Source organism: Urocitellus parryii, chromosome 12 (assembly GCF_045843805.1).
Source record: "Urocitellus parryii isolate mUroPar1 chromosome 12, mUroPar1.hap1, whole genome shotgun sequence".
NCBI classification, from domain to species: Eukaryota; Metazoa; Chordata; class Mammalia; order Rodentia; family Sciuridae; genus Urocitellus; species Urocitellus parryii.
In genome coordinates, this window is record NC_135542.1 from 103,077,014 (window position 1) to 103,094,146 (window position 17,133).

The 17,133-nt window shown below is 40.5% G+C and overlaps 1 protein-coding gene across 1 annotated transcript in view; it reads left to right on the forward strand.

Moving 5' to 3' along the window:
- Positions 1-17,133, forward strand: part of Dnah6 (dynein axonemal heavy chain 6) — a 275,338-nt gene that overhangs the window by 207,457 nt on the left and 50,748 nt on the right. Inside the window, exon 59 of the mRNA XM_026413801.2 lies at positions 8,103-8,282. Coding sequence (XP_026269586.2) covers positions 8,103-8,282 — 180 coding nt within the window. The remainder of the gene's footprint in view (positions 1-8,102; positions 8,283-17,133) is intronic.

A 17,133-nucleotide genomic window follows, 5' to 3' on the forward strand; every position in this document is an offset into this window, starting at 1 on the left:
TTTAGGGCTTGGCTAGCTTCACTTAGCATAATCTGCTCTAATGCCATCCATTTCCCTGCAAATTGTATGATTTTGTCATTTCTTAGTGCTGCATAATACTCCATTGTATATAGATGCCACATTTTTTTTATCCATTCATCTATTGAAGGGCATCTAGGTTGGTTCCACAGTCTAGCTATTGTGAATTGTGCCGCTATCATCATTGATGTGGCCGTATCCCTATAGTGCGCTCTTTTAAGGTCCTCAGGGAATAGTCCCAGAAGGGCGATAGCTGGGTCAAATGGTGGATCCATTCCCAGCTTTCCCAGGAATCTCCATACTGCTTTCCAAATTGGCCTCACCATTTTGCAGTCCCACCAGCAATGTACAAGTGTACCCTTTTCCCCACATCCTCGCCAACACTTATTGTTGTTTGACTTCATAATGGCTGCCAATCTTACTGGAGTGAGATGGTATCTTAGGGTGGTTTTGATTTGCATTTCTCTGATTGCTAATGATGGTGAGCATTTTTTCATGTACTTGTTGATTGATTGTATGTCCTCCTCTGAGAAATGTCTGTTCAGGTCCTTGGTCCATTTGTTGATTGGATTATTTGTTATCTTATTATTTAATTTTTTGAGTTCTTTGTACATTCTGGATATTAGGGCTCTATCTGATGTGTGGGGGGTAAAAATTTGTTCCCAGGATGTAGGCTCTCTATTTACCTCTTTTATTGTTTCTCTTGCTGAGAAAAAACTTTTTAGTTTAAGTAAGTCCCATTTGTTTATTCTTGTTGTTATCTCTTGGGCTATGGGAGTCCTATTAAGGAATTTGGAGCACGACCCCACAATATGTAGATTGTAGCCAACTTTTTCTTCTATCAGACGCAGTGTCTCTGGTTTGATATCAAGCTCCTTGATCCATTTTGAGTTAACTTTTGTGGCTGGTGAGAGAAAGGGATTCAATTTCATTTTGTTGCATATGGATTTCCAGTTTTCCCAGCACCATTTGTTGAAGATGCTATCCTTCCTCCATTGCATGTTTTTAGCCCCTTTATCAAATATAAGATAGTTGTAACTTTGTGGATTAGTCTCTGTGTCCTCTATTCTGTACCATTGGTCCACCCGCCTGTTTTGGTACCAGTACCATGCCGTTTTTGTTACTATTGCTTTGTAGTACAGTTTGAACTCTGGTATCGCTATACCTCCAGATTCACACTTCCTGCTTAGAATTGCTTTTGCTATTCTGGGTCTTTTGTTTTTCCATATGAATTTCATGATTGCTTTATCTATTTCTACAAGAAATGCTGTTGGGATTTTGATTGGCATCGCATTAAACCTGTAGAGAACTTTGGGTAATATTGCCATTTTGATGATGTTAGTTCTGCCTATCCATGAACAGGGTACATTTTTCCATCTTCTGAGATCTTCTTCTATCTCTCTCTTTAGGGTTCTGTAGTTTTCATTGTATAAATCTTTCACCTCTTTTGTTAGGTTGATTACCAAGTATCTTATTTTCTTTGAGGATATTGTGAATGGAGTGGTTTTCCTTATTTCCATTTCAGAGGTTTTGTTGCTGATATACAGGAATGCCTTTGATTTATGCGTGTTGATTTTATAACCTGCCACTTTGCTGAATTCATTTATTAACTCTAGCAGCTTCTTTGTAGACCCTTTTGGATCTGTTAAGTATATTATCATGTCATCCACAAATAGCGATAATTTAACTTCTTCTTTTCCTATTTTTATGCCTTTAATTTCTTTTGTCTGTCTAATTGCTCTGGCTAGTACTTCGAGAACTAAATTGAATAGAAGTGGCGATAGAGGGCACCCCTGTCTTGTTCCAGATTTTAGAGGGAATGCCTTCAGTTTTTCTCCATTTAGGATGATGCTAGCCTGAGGTTTAGCATATATAGCTTTTACAATGTTGAGGTAAGTTCCTGTTATCCCTAGTTTTTCTAGTGTTTTGAACATAAAGGGATGCTGTACTTTGTCAAATGCTTTTTCTGCATCTATCGAGATGATCATATGGTTCTTGTCTTTAAGTCTATTGATGTGGTGAATAGCATTTATTGATTTCCGTATATTGAACCAGCCTTGCATCCCAGGGATGAATCCTACTTGGTCATGGTGCACAAGTTTTCTGATATGTTTTTGTATTCGATTCGCTAGAATTTTATTGAGAATTTTTGCATCCAAGTTCATTAGAGATATTTGTCTGTAGTTTTCTTTCTTTGAAGTATCTTTGTCTGGTTTTGGGATCAGAGTGATGTTGGCCTCATAGAATGAATTTGGAAGAGCTCCTTCTTTTTCTATTTCTTGAAATAGCTTGAAAAGTATTGGTATTAATTCTTCTTTGAAGGTTTTGTAGAACTCCACTGTATACCCATCCGGTCCAGGGCTTTTCTTGGTCGGTAGTCTTTTGATGTCTTCTTCAATTTCTTCCTTTGTTATTGGTCTGTTTAAATTTTGTGTGTCTTCCTGTCTCAATCTGGGCAAATCATATGCCTTAAGAAATTTATCAATATCTTCACTATCTTCTATTTTATTGGAATATAGGGTTTCAAAATACTTTCTAATTATTGTCTGTATTTCTGTAGTGTCTGTTGTGATATTGCCTTTTTCATCCCGTATGTTAGTAATTTGAGTTCTCTCTCTTCTTCTTTTCGTTAGTATGGCTAAGGGCTTGTCTATCTTATTTATTTTTTTCAAAGAACCAACTTTTAGTTTTATCTATTTTTTCAATGGTTGTTTTTGTTTCAATTTCGTTGATTTCTGCTCTAATTTTAATTATTTCTTGTCTTCTACTACATTTGCTGTTTTTTTGCTCTTCCTTTTCTAGATTTTTGAGGCGTAGTGTGAGTTCATTTATTTGTTGGCTTTTTCTTTTTTTGAGGAAAGAACTCCAAGAAATGAATTTCCCTCTTAAAACTGCTTTCATTGTGTCCCATAGATTCCGGTATGTTGTGTCTGTATTATCATTTGACTCTAAGAATTTTTTCATCTACTCCTTTATGTCTTCTGTAACCCATTGATCATTCAATAACATATTGTTCATTTTCCATGTGGTGTAGGGTTTTTCCTTCCTTCTTTTATCATTGATTTCCAATTTCATTCCATTATGGTCAGATATGGTGCATGGTATTATCTCCACACCTTTATATTTACTAAGAGTTGTCTTATGGCATAATATATGGTCTATCTTTGAGTAGGATCCATGTGCTGCTGAGAAGAACGTGTATCCACTTAATGATGGTTGATATATTCTATATATGTCGGTTAAGTCTAGGTTGTTGATTGTGCTGTTGAGGTCTATAGTTTCTTTATTCAGTTTTTGTCTAGAGGATCTGTCTAATGGCGAGAGCGGTGTGTTGAAGTCACCCATAATTATGTGTTGTGGTCTATTTGACTCTTGAACTTGAGGAGGGTTTGTTTTATGAACGTTGCAGCTCCATTGTTTGGTGCATACACATTGATAATTGTTATGTCTTGTTGGTGGATGGTTCCTTTTAACAGTATATAGTGTCCTTCTTTATCCTTCTTGATTAACTTAGGTTTGAAGTTTATTTTATTCGATATGAGTATGGCCACTCCTGCTTGCTTCCGAGGGCCATGTGAGTGGTATGATTTTTCCCAACCTTTTACCTTCAGCCTGTGTATGTCTTTTCCTATCATATGAGTCTCCTGAAGGCAGCATATTGTTGGATTTATTTTTTTGATCCAGGTTACTAGCCTATGTCTCTTGATTGGGGAGTTTAGGCCATTAACATTTAAGGTTACAATTGAGATATGATTTGTACTTCCAGTCATGCTTCTTTATTTATTTATTTTAGTTTGGCTAATTTTACTTTTTGGTTATTTTCCTCCCCCTTTACTGAGCTACTTCCTGCTATTGGTTTTGTGCAGTATTTTTCAATTCCTCTTCTTGTAGTATTTTGCTCAAAATACTTTGCAGTGCTGGTTTTCTTGCTGCGAATTCTTTTAGCTTTTGTTTATCATGAAAGATTTTAATTTCGTTGTCAAATCTGAAGCTCAATTTTCCTGGATACAGTATTCTTGGTTGGAATCCATTATTTTTCAGTGTTTGAAATACATTGTTCCAGGATCTTCTCGCTTTCAAAGTCTATGATAAGAAATCAGTCGTTAACCTAATTGGTTTACCCCTGAATGTAATCTGCCTCTTTTCTCTCGTAGCTTTTAATATTCTCTCCTTGTTCTGTATGTTGGCTATCTTCATTATTATGTGTCTTGGAGTTGGTCTATTATGGTTTTGAATGTTTGGGGTCCTGTAGGCTTCCAGGATTTGGCAATCCATTCTATCTTTCATCTCTGGGAAGTTTTCTACAATTATTTCATTTGATATGTTGTCCATTCCTTTGGTTTGAATCTCTGTGCCTTCTTCTATCCTGATGACTCTCAAATTTGGTTTTTTTATGACGTCCCATATCTCTTGAATAGATTGCTCGTGGGTTTTAAGCATCTTTTCTGTGTTGACTATACTCTTTTCAAGTTGATAAACCTTGTCTTCATTATCTGATGTTCTGACTTCTACTTGATCAAGTCTATTTGTAATATTCTCGTTTGAATTTTTAATTTGGTTTATAGTTTCCTGCAATTCCAGGATTATTGTTTGATTTTTTTTAAGATCTCTATCTCCTGGTAGAGCTCGTTCTTTGCCATTTGAATTTGTTTGTTTAATTCATTTTCAAAATATACTTTTATTTCTTGGACTTGCTGTCTCAAGTCTTCTCTAATATTCCTTTCCTTTTTTTTAAATTTTTATTTTAAAGAGAGAGTGAGAGAGGAGAGAGAGAGAGAATTTTTAATATTTATTTTTTTTTAGTTCTCGGTGGACACAACATCTTTGTTTGTATGTGGTGCTGAGGATCAAACCCGGGCCGCACGCATGCCAGGCGAGCACGCTACCGCTTGAGCCACATCCCCAGCCCCTCTAATATTCCTTTCCATTTGAGTTAGGTATGCCTTGAGTTCTTTCCCTATCCCTGCTTCTGATGATTCTATGTCCTCCTGTAGAATTAAGTTGTCTTGCATTGTTTGTACTCCTTTTTTCCCTTGTTTTCTCATGTTGTCCACGTTACTTTCAAGCTCTTTTTGATTGTCGTGTTTCTGCTCTCTTCTATAGCTTTGTTTTGGTTCTGTATTACTCTGATGTCTCTCCTTTGTGTTGTTAAACTATGCCTGCTAACTTGGATTCCGCTGGGAGGGAATTCCGACATCCGAGCTCCAGTGATGACACTACTCTGCTATGGCGGGCCCCAGGCTCCTTGCCGGGGTGCCCTAATGGGGGGTGTGACTGGACTATCTCTGTTTGGTTTCAGTTCCCAGTCGCAGTAGGCGGGCGGTCTCCAGCCGCCCAGTATCACAGGCTGCTGGTGGGTGATCGGTAGCCTGCGGGCGGCGTTCTCCTACCGCCCAGTTACGCAGGCAGTGGGTGAACTGTCGCCGGCGGGCCTGCGGTTACCAGCCGCCCACTCACCAGGGTCTTGCCTCTAGTCTCCTGGTTTCTCCTGCTAGTCTTGGTTTCTCCTGTTTTGTTGTTGCAATCTGTCGGAGAGTGGTGGTGGATACTTCAGCTTTCCAAGATGGTGGCCGCTGATTGCCTCGGTGGAGTGTCCGCCGTTTTGATGTTGTAGTCTGTTTTGATGTTGCAATCTGTCGGAGATTGGCGGTGTATCCTTCAGCTTTCCCGGATGGTGGCCGCTGACTGCCTCGGTGGAGTGTCCGCTGTGGGGGATGGGACTGTACCATTTCCTTCCCCTTCTGAAATCCCGTACTCGGCCCAAGGGTCAGTGTGGGCTTGGCTGACGGGATTCCACCTAATGGCAGTCACTAATCTCCCTGCTTGCTAATTAATCACTTCTCTGCAGCGCCATGCCTTCTGTAGCCGCAGGGCAGGCCGCTCGAATCAGTCGGCCTGGATCTCCGGGGTCTTGCTGTTGGCTGTTGGGATCCCCGGCACTCTATCACTTTGATTTTTTCTGCTTGCCCCTCCCCCAGCGCTGGCTAGCCAGGTTTCGTTTTGGCTGCTGCTGGAAGGAGGGCTTGGAGGTCAGGTGTCTCTAGTTTCCCCCTAGTCTTTATGCAGGCTCACTCTGATACTCCCTCCCCCGGAAAGCCTAGGAGAGATTTTATACGAATTCCCCGATGTCTGGGGGGTGAGCTGAGTGACACACACCTGTTTTGATGTTGCAGTCTGTCGCAGAGTGGCGGTGTATCCTTCAGCTTTCCCAGATGGTGGTCGCTGACTGCCTCCCTTTTATTTATTTTCAAGGAAATGCTTTGGAGACATCCCTTTTTGTAGAGATCAGACCAAGTGATCATTGCCTATATTTCCTGCTACTTTCTACCTATAGTTTGTACTTCTTCCAACTCCCGTAATCCTTATTTTAAAATATGTCTTATATTCTGTAACCATTGCTGAAGCCTCATGACTCTAGGGCATAATTTCTGTAAGTGGTTGCCAAACCCCCAACCAAGGTATATAATGTTCTAACATTCTCAGACCAAAAAAAAAAAAGAAAGAAAGAAAGAAAATGATCCACTACTCTTTCTCTTCAACAATGGGTTCTGAATTATCTGGGCTTTGTGCTCTTCAGAGAATAAAGAACTGTTTGCTAGTGGGTCCTCATGATTGGATTGCTCCCATACCAACTTTCTTTTTCTACTCATTTGTGCAAGTTTTAGTTGAGTACATTATTAAGATTGGGGGACTGGTGCTGTAGCTCAGTGGTAAAGCATTTGCCTCCCATGTGTGAGGCACAGGGTTTAATCCTCAGCAACACACAAAAATAAATAAAGATACTGTGTGTTCATCTACAATGAAAAAAATAAGTTTTTTTATTTTAATAAGGAATTCCCCATTTGACTCCACCCTTTATTTTCCCCCAGCTTCCTGAGGGGCAGTTACAAGGAGACTTTGAAACTTCTGATGCCCAGACAGCTTCTGCACTGAATCCCTCCCCTTCTTTTCCTGTGGGCTGGAGTGAACAAGTCTAGACTTATAGTCTTCCTTATGGTAGGAAGCCACTAGCCATAGGTGGTTATTGAGCACTTACAATGTGACAAGTCTGAGTTAAGATTTGTTATTATAATATACACATCAGATTTCAAAGATTTACATAAAAATGTAAAACAGCTCAATACTTTTTAATATTGATCGTTATATAATATTTTAGTTATATTGAGTTAAACAAAATGTATTATTAAAATTCATTCCACTTGTTTCTCTTTGCTTTTAATGAGTTTAGAAAATTCTGGATTATATGTGGCTCACATTATATTTCTACTGGAAAGCACTGACACAAGTCTCCTGATTCCCAGTTAGCTCTCCCTTCCACTGAGCAAATGCTGAGCAGCCAGTTCCCATACAGATTTTTCATGGTCCTCCTGGAAGCCCTTTGACTCTCTAGAGATAGAGAAACAATAGGGGAAAGAAGAGGAAACAGGAACAGATGGTAACAGAAAGAGAGAATCTGAGAGACACAGAAGGCAATCTTGGAAAGTCCATTGGCTAAAAGACTCCCCAGAGCCTCAAACTCCAAATACAGAAAACCTAAAGAATATCCAAAGACTTTAAAATGTCTCCAACTCACTTAGGTTTATAGCACTTCACACCTGGGAGTGCTGGGTAAAGAACATTATCATCCTATTTGTTCAGGGTAGAATTTAGGACCACTTTTATCCAGCCTCTCTTCACCCACTATGCTGGGCATTGTTCAGGGTGTCCCTTCTTCCTTCAGACATTATTTCACCATGTGTACCATGCACTGTTCACATGGAAGTTAGGGAGCAATTAGGCATGCTGCATTAGTGTTTCCATTTAAGAAGTAACTCAAATATGTGACTCAGAGAAGTCCTGCTCCAATCTTTTCAGAGCTAATTAAATTGCCTATTTCTCTTCACCTTTTCCAAACTCTGGAGGGAACAAGGGTCAGCTCAGTCAGAGGAGAATGATTGAGTTCTGACCCACAATCATTGCATCTGGAGTCTCCCTTATTATAATCACCAACTCATTCCATTCTTCTTTCTTAGTCCTGACTGGATATATCAAAATTCCCACTGTTTTTCTGAATTACATCCTTAAGAACTTATGTATTTATTCAGATCACTTCCGGTGCCATTAAAACCAGACTGAAAGAAGCAGAGTCCACTGAGCTGATGATCAATGCTGCTCGTGAGAAGTATCGTCCAGTAGCCACTCGAGGCTCTGTTATGTACTTTGTTATTGCAAGTCTCTCGGAAATAGATCCTATGTATCAGTATTCATTAAAATATTTTAAGCAGGTAAGTAAATTGTTGTTGTTAGTGAAATTCACCTTTTTATTTCCTTTTATACCTTGTTGTTTCTTGCTTCAGACAAGCCATGAGTCTAGTTCTCAGATAAAATCCTCCAAGGATTTGGGTCCACACAAATGGTTCAAGTGTGGCCCCATCCACTGTGTTTCCTAAAGGATTGGAGGGTTCCATACAGAACACTATAGAAGAAGGGAAGAAAGCTGCTTTGCAAGTTTCCTTTTCTCTTGGTTTCCTCAGCTAAGCAGCGTACCTTTTTGCCTTCTTGCCCCCCTTTCTTTTAAGAGTCACAGCTCTGCACTACTAGTTCTTTTTTTAAATTTGTTCTAATTAATTATACATGACAGTAGAATGCATTTTTATTCATTGTACACAGATGGAGCACAACATTTTATTTCTCTGGTTATACATGATATAGAGTCACACTGTTCATGCAATCATACCTGTGCCTAGAGTAATGATGTCTGTCTCGTTCTATCTTTCCTACCCCCATGCCCTTTCCACTCCCCACACTCTCCTTTCCCCTATCCAAAGTTCCTTCATTGTTCCCACTATGGATCAGCATCCACTTATCAGAGAAAACATTTGGCCTTTGGTTTTTTAGGGTTAGCTTACTTTGCTTAGCATGATGTTTTCCAACTCCATCCATTTACCTGCAATTGCCATAATTTTATTCACTAACAGAGTGTAAAGACACTTTCTCTGTAGTAGTCTACTTTCCTTCCTGCTATTAGTGTTTTCTTTGTTGCACATTAGATCTTTAAAAACACTAGCTTAATCACCTTGGTTTGTGTCTCTTTTTTCTTTTTCTTTTTAGAATGTTTTCTACAACAGGCTGCCCCCTCTTCTCCACTGGCTTTGATTTTGAGGGATCTCTTTCCTTCTTTGCTTTCCTTTATCTCATATTCATAACTGAATTTCATCTGTTTTCTTATGAAGTAGGATATTTTTCTCTGGGTATCAACACTCCATTATCTACCAAAAGCAAATTAGATGTTACAAAGCTTCAGCAAGCTTTGTCAGTTTTGCTGAAGACTTCCATGGGACACAGAAAGTTTGCAGTGTTTATATCACAGCAAAATTTATCAAGCATCCCCAGCAAGCTCCCATTTGCCTCCAGTTACTACTAGGTTCCAGTGGCCCCTTCCTCTCAGCCCACCCATACATGCCTCACTGGCTCAGTCTTTGACCTTCCAATTAAAAACAAATATACTGGCGAGGTACAGTAGTACATGCCTGTCATCCCAGCAGCTTGGGAGGCTGAGGCAGGAGTATCAGAAGTTCAAAGCCAGCCTCAACAAAAGCAAGGCACTAAGGAACTCAGTGAGATCCTGTCTGTAAATAAAATAGCAAATTAGGGCTGGGGATGTGGCTCAAGCGGTAGCGCGATCGCCTGGCATGCGTGTGGCCCGGGGTTCGATCCTCAGCACCACATACCAACAAAGATGTTGTGTCCGCCGAGAACTAAAAAATAAATATTAAAAAAAAATTCTCTCTCTCTCTGTCCCCCTCTCTCTCTCACTCTCTCTTAAAAAAAATAAAATAAAATAGCAAATTAGGCTGGGAATGTAGCTCAGTGGTCAAGCGCCCCTGAGTTTAATCCCTGGTACCCAAAAATAAACAAACAGCAAGCAAGGCGACCCTGCAAGCCACGGGCGGGCGGGTCAGGCCCAGCAACCAGCCAAGAGACAGCAGATACACGCGCCTGCGGGGAACGCGGACCGGACCCACTAGGACAGGTCCGGTGGACGGCTGAGGGCAAGGCCCGTCCCCTCCCCCAGTGTCTGCAGGTAGGCGGGGGACTGGGAACAACAGCAGAGCGGCCCCAAAGCCTGCTGAGGGGCGGAACCGGCCCCTCCCCCAGTGCCTGCAAGCGAGGCGACCCTGCAAGCCACGGGCGGGCGGGTCAGGCCCAGCAACCAGCCGAGAGACAGCAGATACACGCGCCTGCGGGGAACGCGGACCGGACCCACTAGGACAGGTCCGGTGGACAGCTGAGGGCAAGGCCCGTCCCCTCCCCCAGTGTCTGCAGGTAGGCGGGGGACTGTGAACAAAAGCAGAGCGGCCCCAAAGCCTGCTGAGGGGCGGAACCGGCCCCTCCCCCAGTGCCTGCAAGCGAGGCGACCCTGCAAGCCACGGGCGGGCGGGTCAGGCCCAGCAACCAGCCAAGTGACAGCAGATACACACGCCTGCAGGGAACGCGGACTGGACCCACTAGGACAGGTCCGGTGGACGGCTGAGGGCTAGGCCCGTCCCCTCCCCCAGTGTCTGCAGGTAGGCGGGGGACTGGGAACAACAGCAGAGCGGGCCCAAAGCCTACTGAGGGGTGGAACCGGCCCCTCCCCCAGTGCCTGCAAGTTAGGCGAACCTGCAAGCCACGGGCGGGCGGGTCAGGCCCAGCAACCAGCCAAGTGACAGCAGATACACGCGCCTGCAGGGAACGCGGACCGGACCCACTAGGACAGGTCCGGCGGACGGCTGAGGGCTAGGCCCGTCCCCTCCCCCAGTGTCTGCAGGTAGGCGGGGGACTGTGAACAACAGCAGAGCGGGCCCAAAGCCTGCTGAGGGGTGGAACCGGCCCCTCCCCCAGAGCCTGCAAACGAGGCGAACCTGCAACCCATCGGGAGGTTAGGCCCAGCAACCTACGGAGTGACACAGGTGCCCCTGGCGCCTGCTGAGTAGGTGGACCTTTGACCGACCAGCAAAGCAGACCTAGGGCCTGCCAGCATGGTAGATGGTTCACACTAATTGGAGGAGGATCACAACCACTACCTGCCCTGCAAGAGTGATTTTCCAACTATACAAGAGCAATATAAATAAATAGAGGGAAAATATCAAAGACACAACAATTTCACCAAGCAGAAAGAAACGCCAGCGGTATGAAACGACAAGGAAAGAAAGGACCACAGGCAATGCAGGTCAACTCAACTTTAGAAGAGGTAATAGCTGCAACAGATGGAATGTCAGATAGAGAGCTCAGGACATACATGCTTCAGATGATCTGGAGTCTCAAGGAAGACATGAGACAGCAAAATCAGACAATGAAAGATCACATCGACAAACAAATCCAGGAGGTAAAAGATCAATTTCACAGGGAGATAGAGGTAATAAAAAACAAACAAATAGAAATATTAGAAATGCAGGAAACAATAAACCAACTTAAAAACTCAATTGAGAATACTACCAGCAGAGTGGATCACTTATAAGATAGAACATCAGACAATGAAGACAGAGTATTTCAACTTGAAAAGAACACAGATAGCTCAGCAAGTCTACTAAGAAACCATGAGCAGCACATTCAAGAGCTATGGGATAATATCAAAAGACCAAACTTAAGAGTCATTGGGATACAGGAAGGCACAGAGCTCCAAACCAAAGGATTAAGCAATCTATTCAGTGAAATAATACAAGAAAACTTCCCAGACTTGAAGAATGAGACAGAATCCCAAATCCTAGAAGCCTACAGGACGCCAAATGTGCAAAATCATAAGAGATCCCCACCTAGACACATTATAATGAAGATGTCCAACATACAGAATAAGGAGAGAATTTTAAAAGCTACAAGGGAAAGGAAGCAGATTACATTTAGGGGTAAACCAATCAGGATAACAGCTGATCTCTCAACACAGACTCTAAAAGCTAGAAGATCCTGGAATAACATATTTCAAACGCTTAAAGAAAATGGATTCCAACCAAGAATCGTGTATCCGGCGAAATTAAGCTTCAGGTTAGAAGATGAAATTAAAACCTTCCATGATAAACAAAAGTTAAAATAATTCGCAGCTAGAAAACCATCTCTTCAAAAAATCCTTGGCAAAACATTACAGGAAGAGAAAATGGAAAATAACATTGATAACCAACAATGGGAGGTTGGACAGTAAAGGGGGGAAAGTAGTCAAAGAGGATAACAAATCAGGTTTAGTAACATCAATAAACAAATATGGATAGAAGAACAAACCATATCTCAATAATAACCCTAAATGTTAATGGCTTAAACTCACCAATTAAGAGACACAGGCTAGTAGAATGGATCACAAAACAAGACCCAACAATATGCTGTCTACAGGAGACGCATTTGATAGGAAAAGATGTACATAGACTGAAGGTGAAAGGTTGGGAAAAATCATATCACTCATATGGACCACGGAAACAAGCAGGAGTGTCCATACTCATATCTAATAAAATAGATTTCAAGCCAAAGCTAATCAAAAGGGATAAAGAAGGACACTTCATACTGCTCAAGGGAACCATACACCAACAAGACATAACAATCATAAATATATATGCCCCAAATAATGGTGCAGCAGTGTTCATCAAGCAAACTCTTCTCAAGTTCAAGAGTCTAATAGACCACCATACAGTAATCATGGGAGACTTCAACACACCTCTTTCACCACTGGACAGATCTTCCAAACAAAAGTTAAATAAGGAAACTATAGAACTCAATAACACAATTAACAACCTAGACTTAATTGACATATATAGACTATACCACCCAACATCAAGTTGCTACACTTTTTTCTCAGCAGCACATGGAACCTTCTCAAAAATAGACCATATACTATGTCACAGGGCAACTCTTAGACAATACAAAGAGGTAGAGATAATACCATGCATCTTGTCTGATCATAATGGAATGAAACTGAAAATCAATGATAAAAGAAGAAAGGAAAAATCAAGCATCACCTGGAGAATGAACAATAGGTTGCTGAGTGATCAATGGGTATTAGAAGACATCAAGGAGGAAATTAAAAAATTCCTAGAGTTAAATGAAAACACAGACACAACATATCGGAATCTTTGGGACACATTGAAAGCAGTTCTAAGAGGAAAATTCATTGCTTGGAGTTCATTCCTCAAAAAAAGAAAAAACCAACAAATAAATGATCTCATACTTCATCTCAAAATCCTAGAAAAAGAAGAGCAAAACAACAGCAAAAGAAGTAGAAGGCAAGAAATAATTAAAATCAGAGCTGAAATTAATGAAATTGAAACAAAAGAAACAATTGAAAAAATTGACAAAACTAAAAGCTGGTTCTTTGAAAAAATAAATAAAATTGACAGACCCTTAGCCATGCTAACGAAGAGAAGAAGAGAGAGAACCCAAATTACTAGCATACGGGATGAAAAAGGCAATATCACAACAGACACTACAGAAATACAGAAGATAATCAGAAATTACTTTGAATCCTTATACTCCAATAAAATAGAAGATAGTGAAGGCATAGATAAATTCCTTGAGTCTTATGATCTGCCCAGATTGAGCCAGGAGGATATAGACAACCTAAACAGACCAATAACAATAGAGGAAATAGAAGAAACCATCAAAAGACTACCAACTAAGAAAAGCCCAGGACCGGATGGGTATACAGCAGAGTTTTACAAAACCTTTAAAGAGGAACTAACACCAATACTTTTCAAGCTATTTCAGGAAATAGAAAAAGAGGGAGAACTTCCAAATTCATTCTACGAGGCCAACATCACCCTGATTCCGAAACCAGACAAAGACACTTCAAAGAAAGAAAACTACAGACCAATATCTCTAATGAACCTTGATGCAAAAATCCTCAATAAAATTCTGGCGAATCGGATTCAAATACATATCAAAAAAATTATACACCATGATCAAGTAGGATTCATCCCTGGTATGCAAGGTTGGTTCAATATACGGAAATCAATAAATGTTATCCACCACATCAATAGACTTAAAAATAAGAACCATATGATCATCTCGATAGATGCAGAAAAAGCATTCGACAAAGTACAGCATCCCTTTATGTTCAAAACTCTAGAAAAATTAGGGATAACTGGATCATACCTCAACATTGTAAAAGCAATCTATGATAAGCCACAGGCCAGCATCATTCTGAATGGAGAAAAATTGAAGGCATTCCCTCTAAGATCTGGTACAAGACAGGGATGCCCTCTCTCACCACTTCTGTTCAACATAGTCCTCGAAACACTGGCCAGAGCAATAAGGCAGACGAAAGAAATTAAAGGCATAAAAATAGGAAAAGAAGAACTTAAATTATCACTATTTGCAGATGATATGATTCTATACCTAGCAGACCCAAAAGGGTCTACAATGAAGCTATTAGAGCTAATAAATGAATTCAGCAAAGTGGCAGGATATAAGATCAACACGCATAAATCAAAGGCATTCCTGTATATCAGCGACAAATCCTCTGAAACGGAAATGAGGACAACTACTCCATTCACAATATCCCCCCAAAAAATAAAATACTTGGGAATCAACCTAACAAAAGAGGTGAAAGATTTATACAATGAAAATTACAGAACCCTAAAGAAAGACATAGAAGAAGACCTTAGAAGATGGAAAAATATACCCTGCTCATGGATAGGCAGAACTAACATCATCAAAATGGCGATATTACCAAAAGTCCTATATAAGTTCAATGCAATGCCAATCAAAATCCCAACAGCATATCTTGTAGAAATCGATAAAAGAATCATGAAATTCATATGGAATAATAAAAGACCCAGAATAGCAAAAACAATACTAAGCAGGAAGTGTGAATCAGGCGGTATAGCGATACCAGACTTCAAACTATACTACAGAGCAATAGTAACAAAAACAGCATGGTACTGGTACCAAAACAGGCGGGTGGACCAATGGTACAGAATTGAGGACACAGTAACCAATCCACAAAACTACAACTATCTTATTTTTGATAAAGGGGCTAAAAGCATGCAATGGAGGAAAGATAGCATCTTCAACAAATGGTGCTGGGAAAACTGGAAATCCATTTGCACCAAAATGAATCTGAATCCCTATCTCTCCCCGTGCACAAAAGTTAACTCAAAATGGATCAAGGAGCTTGATATTAAATCAGAGACATGGCATCTGATAGAAGAAAAAGTTGGCTATGACCTACATGCTGTGGGGTCGGGCTCCAAATTCCTCAATAGGACACCCATAGCGCTAGAGTTAACAAATAGAATCAACAAATGGGACTTACTCAAACTAAAAAGTTTTTTCTCAGCAAAAGAAACAATAAGAGAGATAAACAGGGAGCCTACATCCTGGGAACAAATCTTTACTCCACACACTTCAGATAGAGCCCCAATAACCAGAATATACAAAGAACTCAAAAAATTAGACAATAAGATAACAAATAACCCAATCAATAAATGGGCCAAGGACCTGAATAGACACTTCTCAGAGGAGGACATACAATCAATCAACAAGTACATGAAAAAATGCTCACCATCGCTAGCAGTCAGAGAAATGCAAATCAAAACTACCCTAAGATACCATCTCACTCCAGTAAGACTGGCAGCCATTAGGAAGTCAAACAACAATAAGTGCTGGAGAGGATGTGGGGAAAAGGGCACTCTTGTTCATTGCTGGTGGGACTGCAAATTGGTGCAGCCAATTTGGAAAGCAGTATGGAGATTTCTCGGAAAGCTGGGAATGGAACCACCATTTGACCCAGCTATTCCCCTTCTCGGTCTATTCCCTAAAGCCCTAACAAGAGCATGCTACAGGGACACTGCTACATCGATGTTCATAGCAGCTCAATTCACGATAGCAAGACTGTGGAACCAGCCTAGATGCCCTTCAATAGATGAATGGATAAAAAAAATGTGGCATTTATATACTATGGAGTATTATTCTGCATTTAAAAATGACAAAATCATAGAATTTGGAGGAAAATGGATGGCATTAGAGCAGATTATGCTAAGTGAAGCTAGTCAATCTTTAAAAAACAAATACCAAATGACTCCTTTGATATAAGGGGAGTAAACAAGGACAGGGTAGGGACGAAGAGCTTGAGAAGAAGATTTACATTAAACAGGGATGAGAGGTGGGAGGGAAAGGGAGTGAGAAGGGAAATTGCATGGAAATGGAAGGCGATCCTCAGGGTTATACAAAATGTCATATAAGAGGAAAGGAGGGGCAAGACAAGATAATACAAATGGAAGAAATGATTTACAGTAGAAGGGGTAGAGAAAGAAAAGGGGAGGGGAGGGGAGGGGAGGGGAGGGGAGGGGGGATAGTAGAGAATAGGACAGACAGCAGAATACATCAGACACTAGAAAGGCAATATGTCAAGCAATGGAAGGGAAACTGATATGATACAGCAATTTGTATATGGGGTAAAAGGGGGAGTTCATAATCCACGTGAATCAAACTGTGTAATATGATGTATTATGAACTATGTAATGTTATGAACGACCAATAAAAAAAAATAAACAAACAAACAAACTTTATTATGTATATTTAAGGTGTACATTGTGATGTTATGAAATACATATAGATAAAAAGGTTACTACATCGAAGCAGATTAGCCTGTCATCTCACATAGTTACCCATATTTTTGTTTTTATGGAAAAAGCAGTTGAAATCTATTCATTTAATATTATTCTAAATACAACACATGTTGTATATTAGATCTCTAGGCTTGTCATGCTGTATGTCTTTTATTTTGTGGATACAGCTTACATCTCCCCATTTCCTTCCCTACACACTGCCTGCTCTTACCACCCTTTCCTATGCAGAAAAATTTAATTTACTTTCATCTTTCTAATCCTTTGTGTTTATACCCATAACACAATGCAAAATAAATGAAGGTCTTGTCTTATTTATCATCACTCAGAGTAGAAAAGAGTGGAAAACTGTAAATATACCCTCTTCCTCTTTAGCATATCAGCTGTACTGATTCCTTCCAAAACGAAATCATGGCATTTGCAGGTAAATGTATGGAACTAGAGAACATCATGCTAAGTAAAATAAGCCAATCCCAGAAAAACAAAGGCCAAGTGTTTTCTCTGATAAGTGGATGTTGATTCCATGGGGTGGGGGTTGGAGGGTATGGAT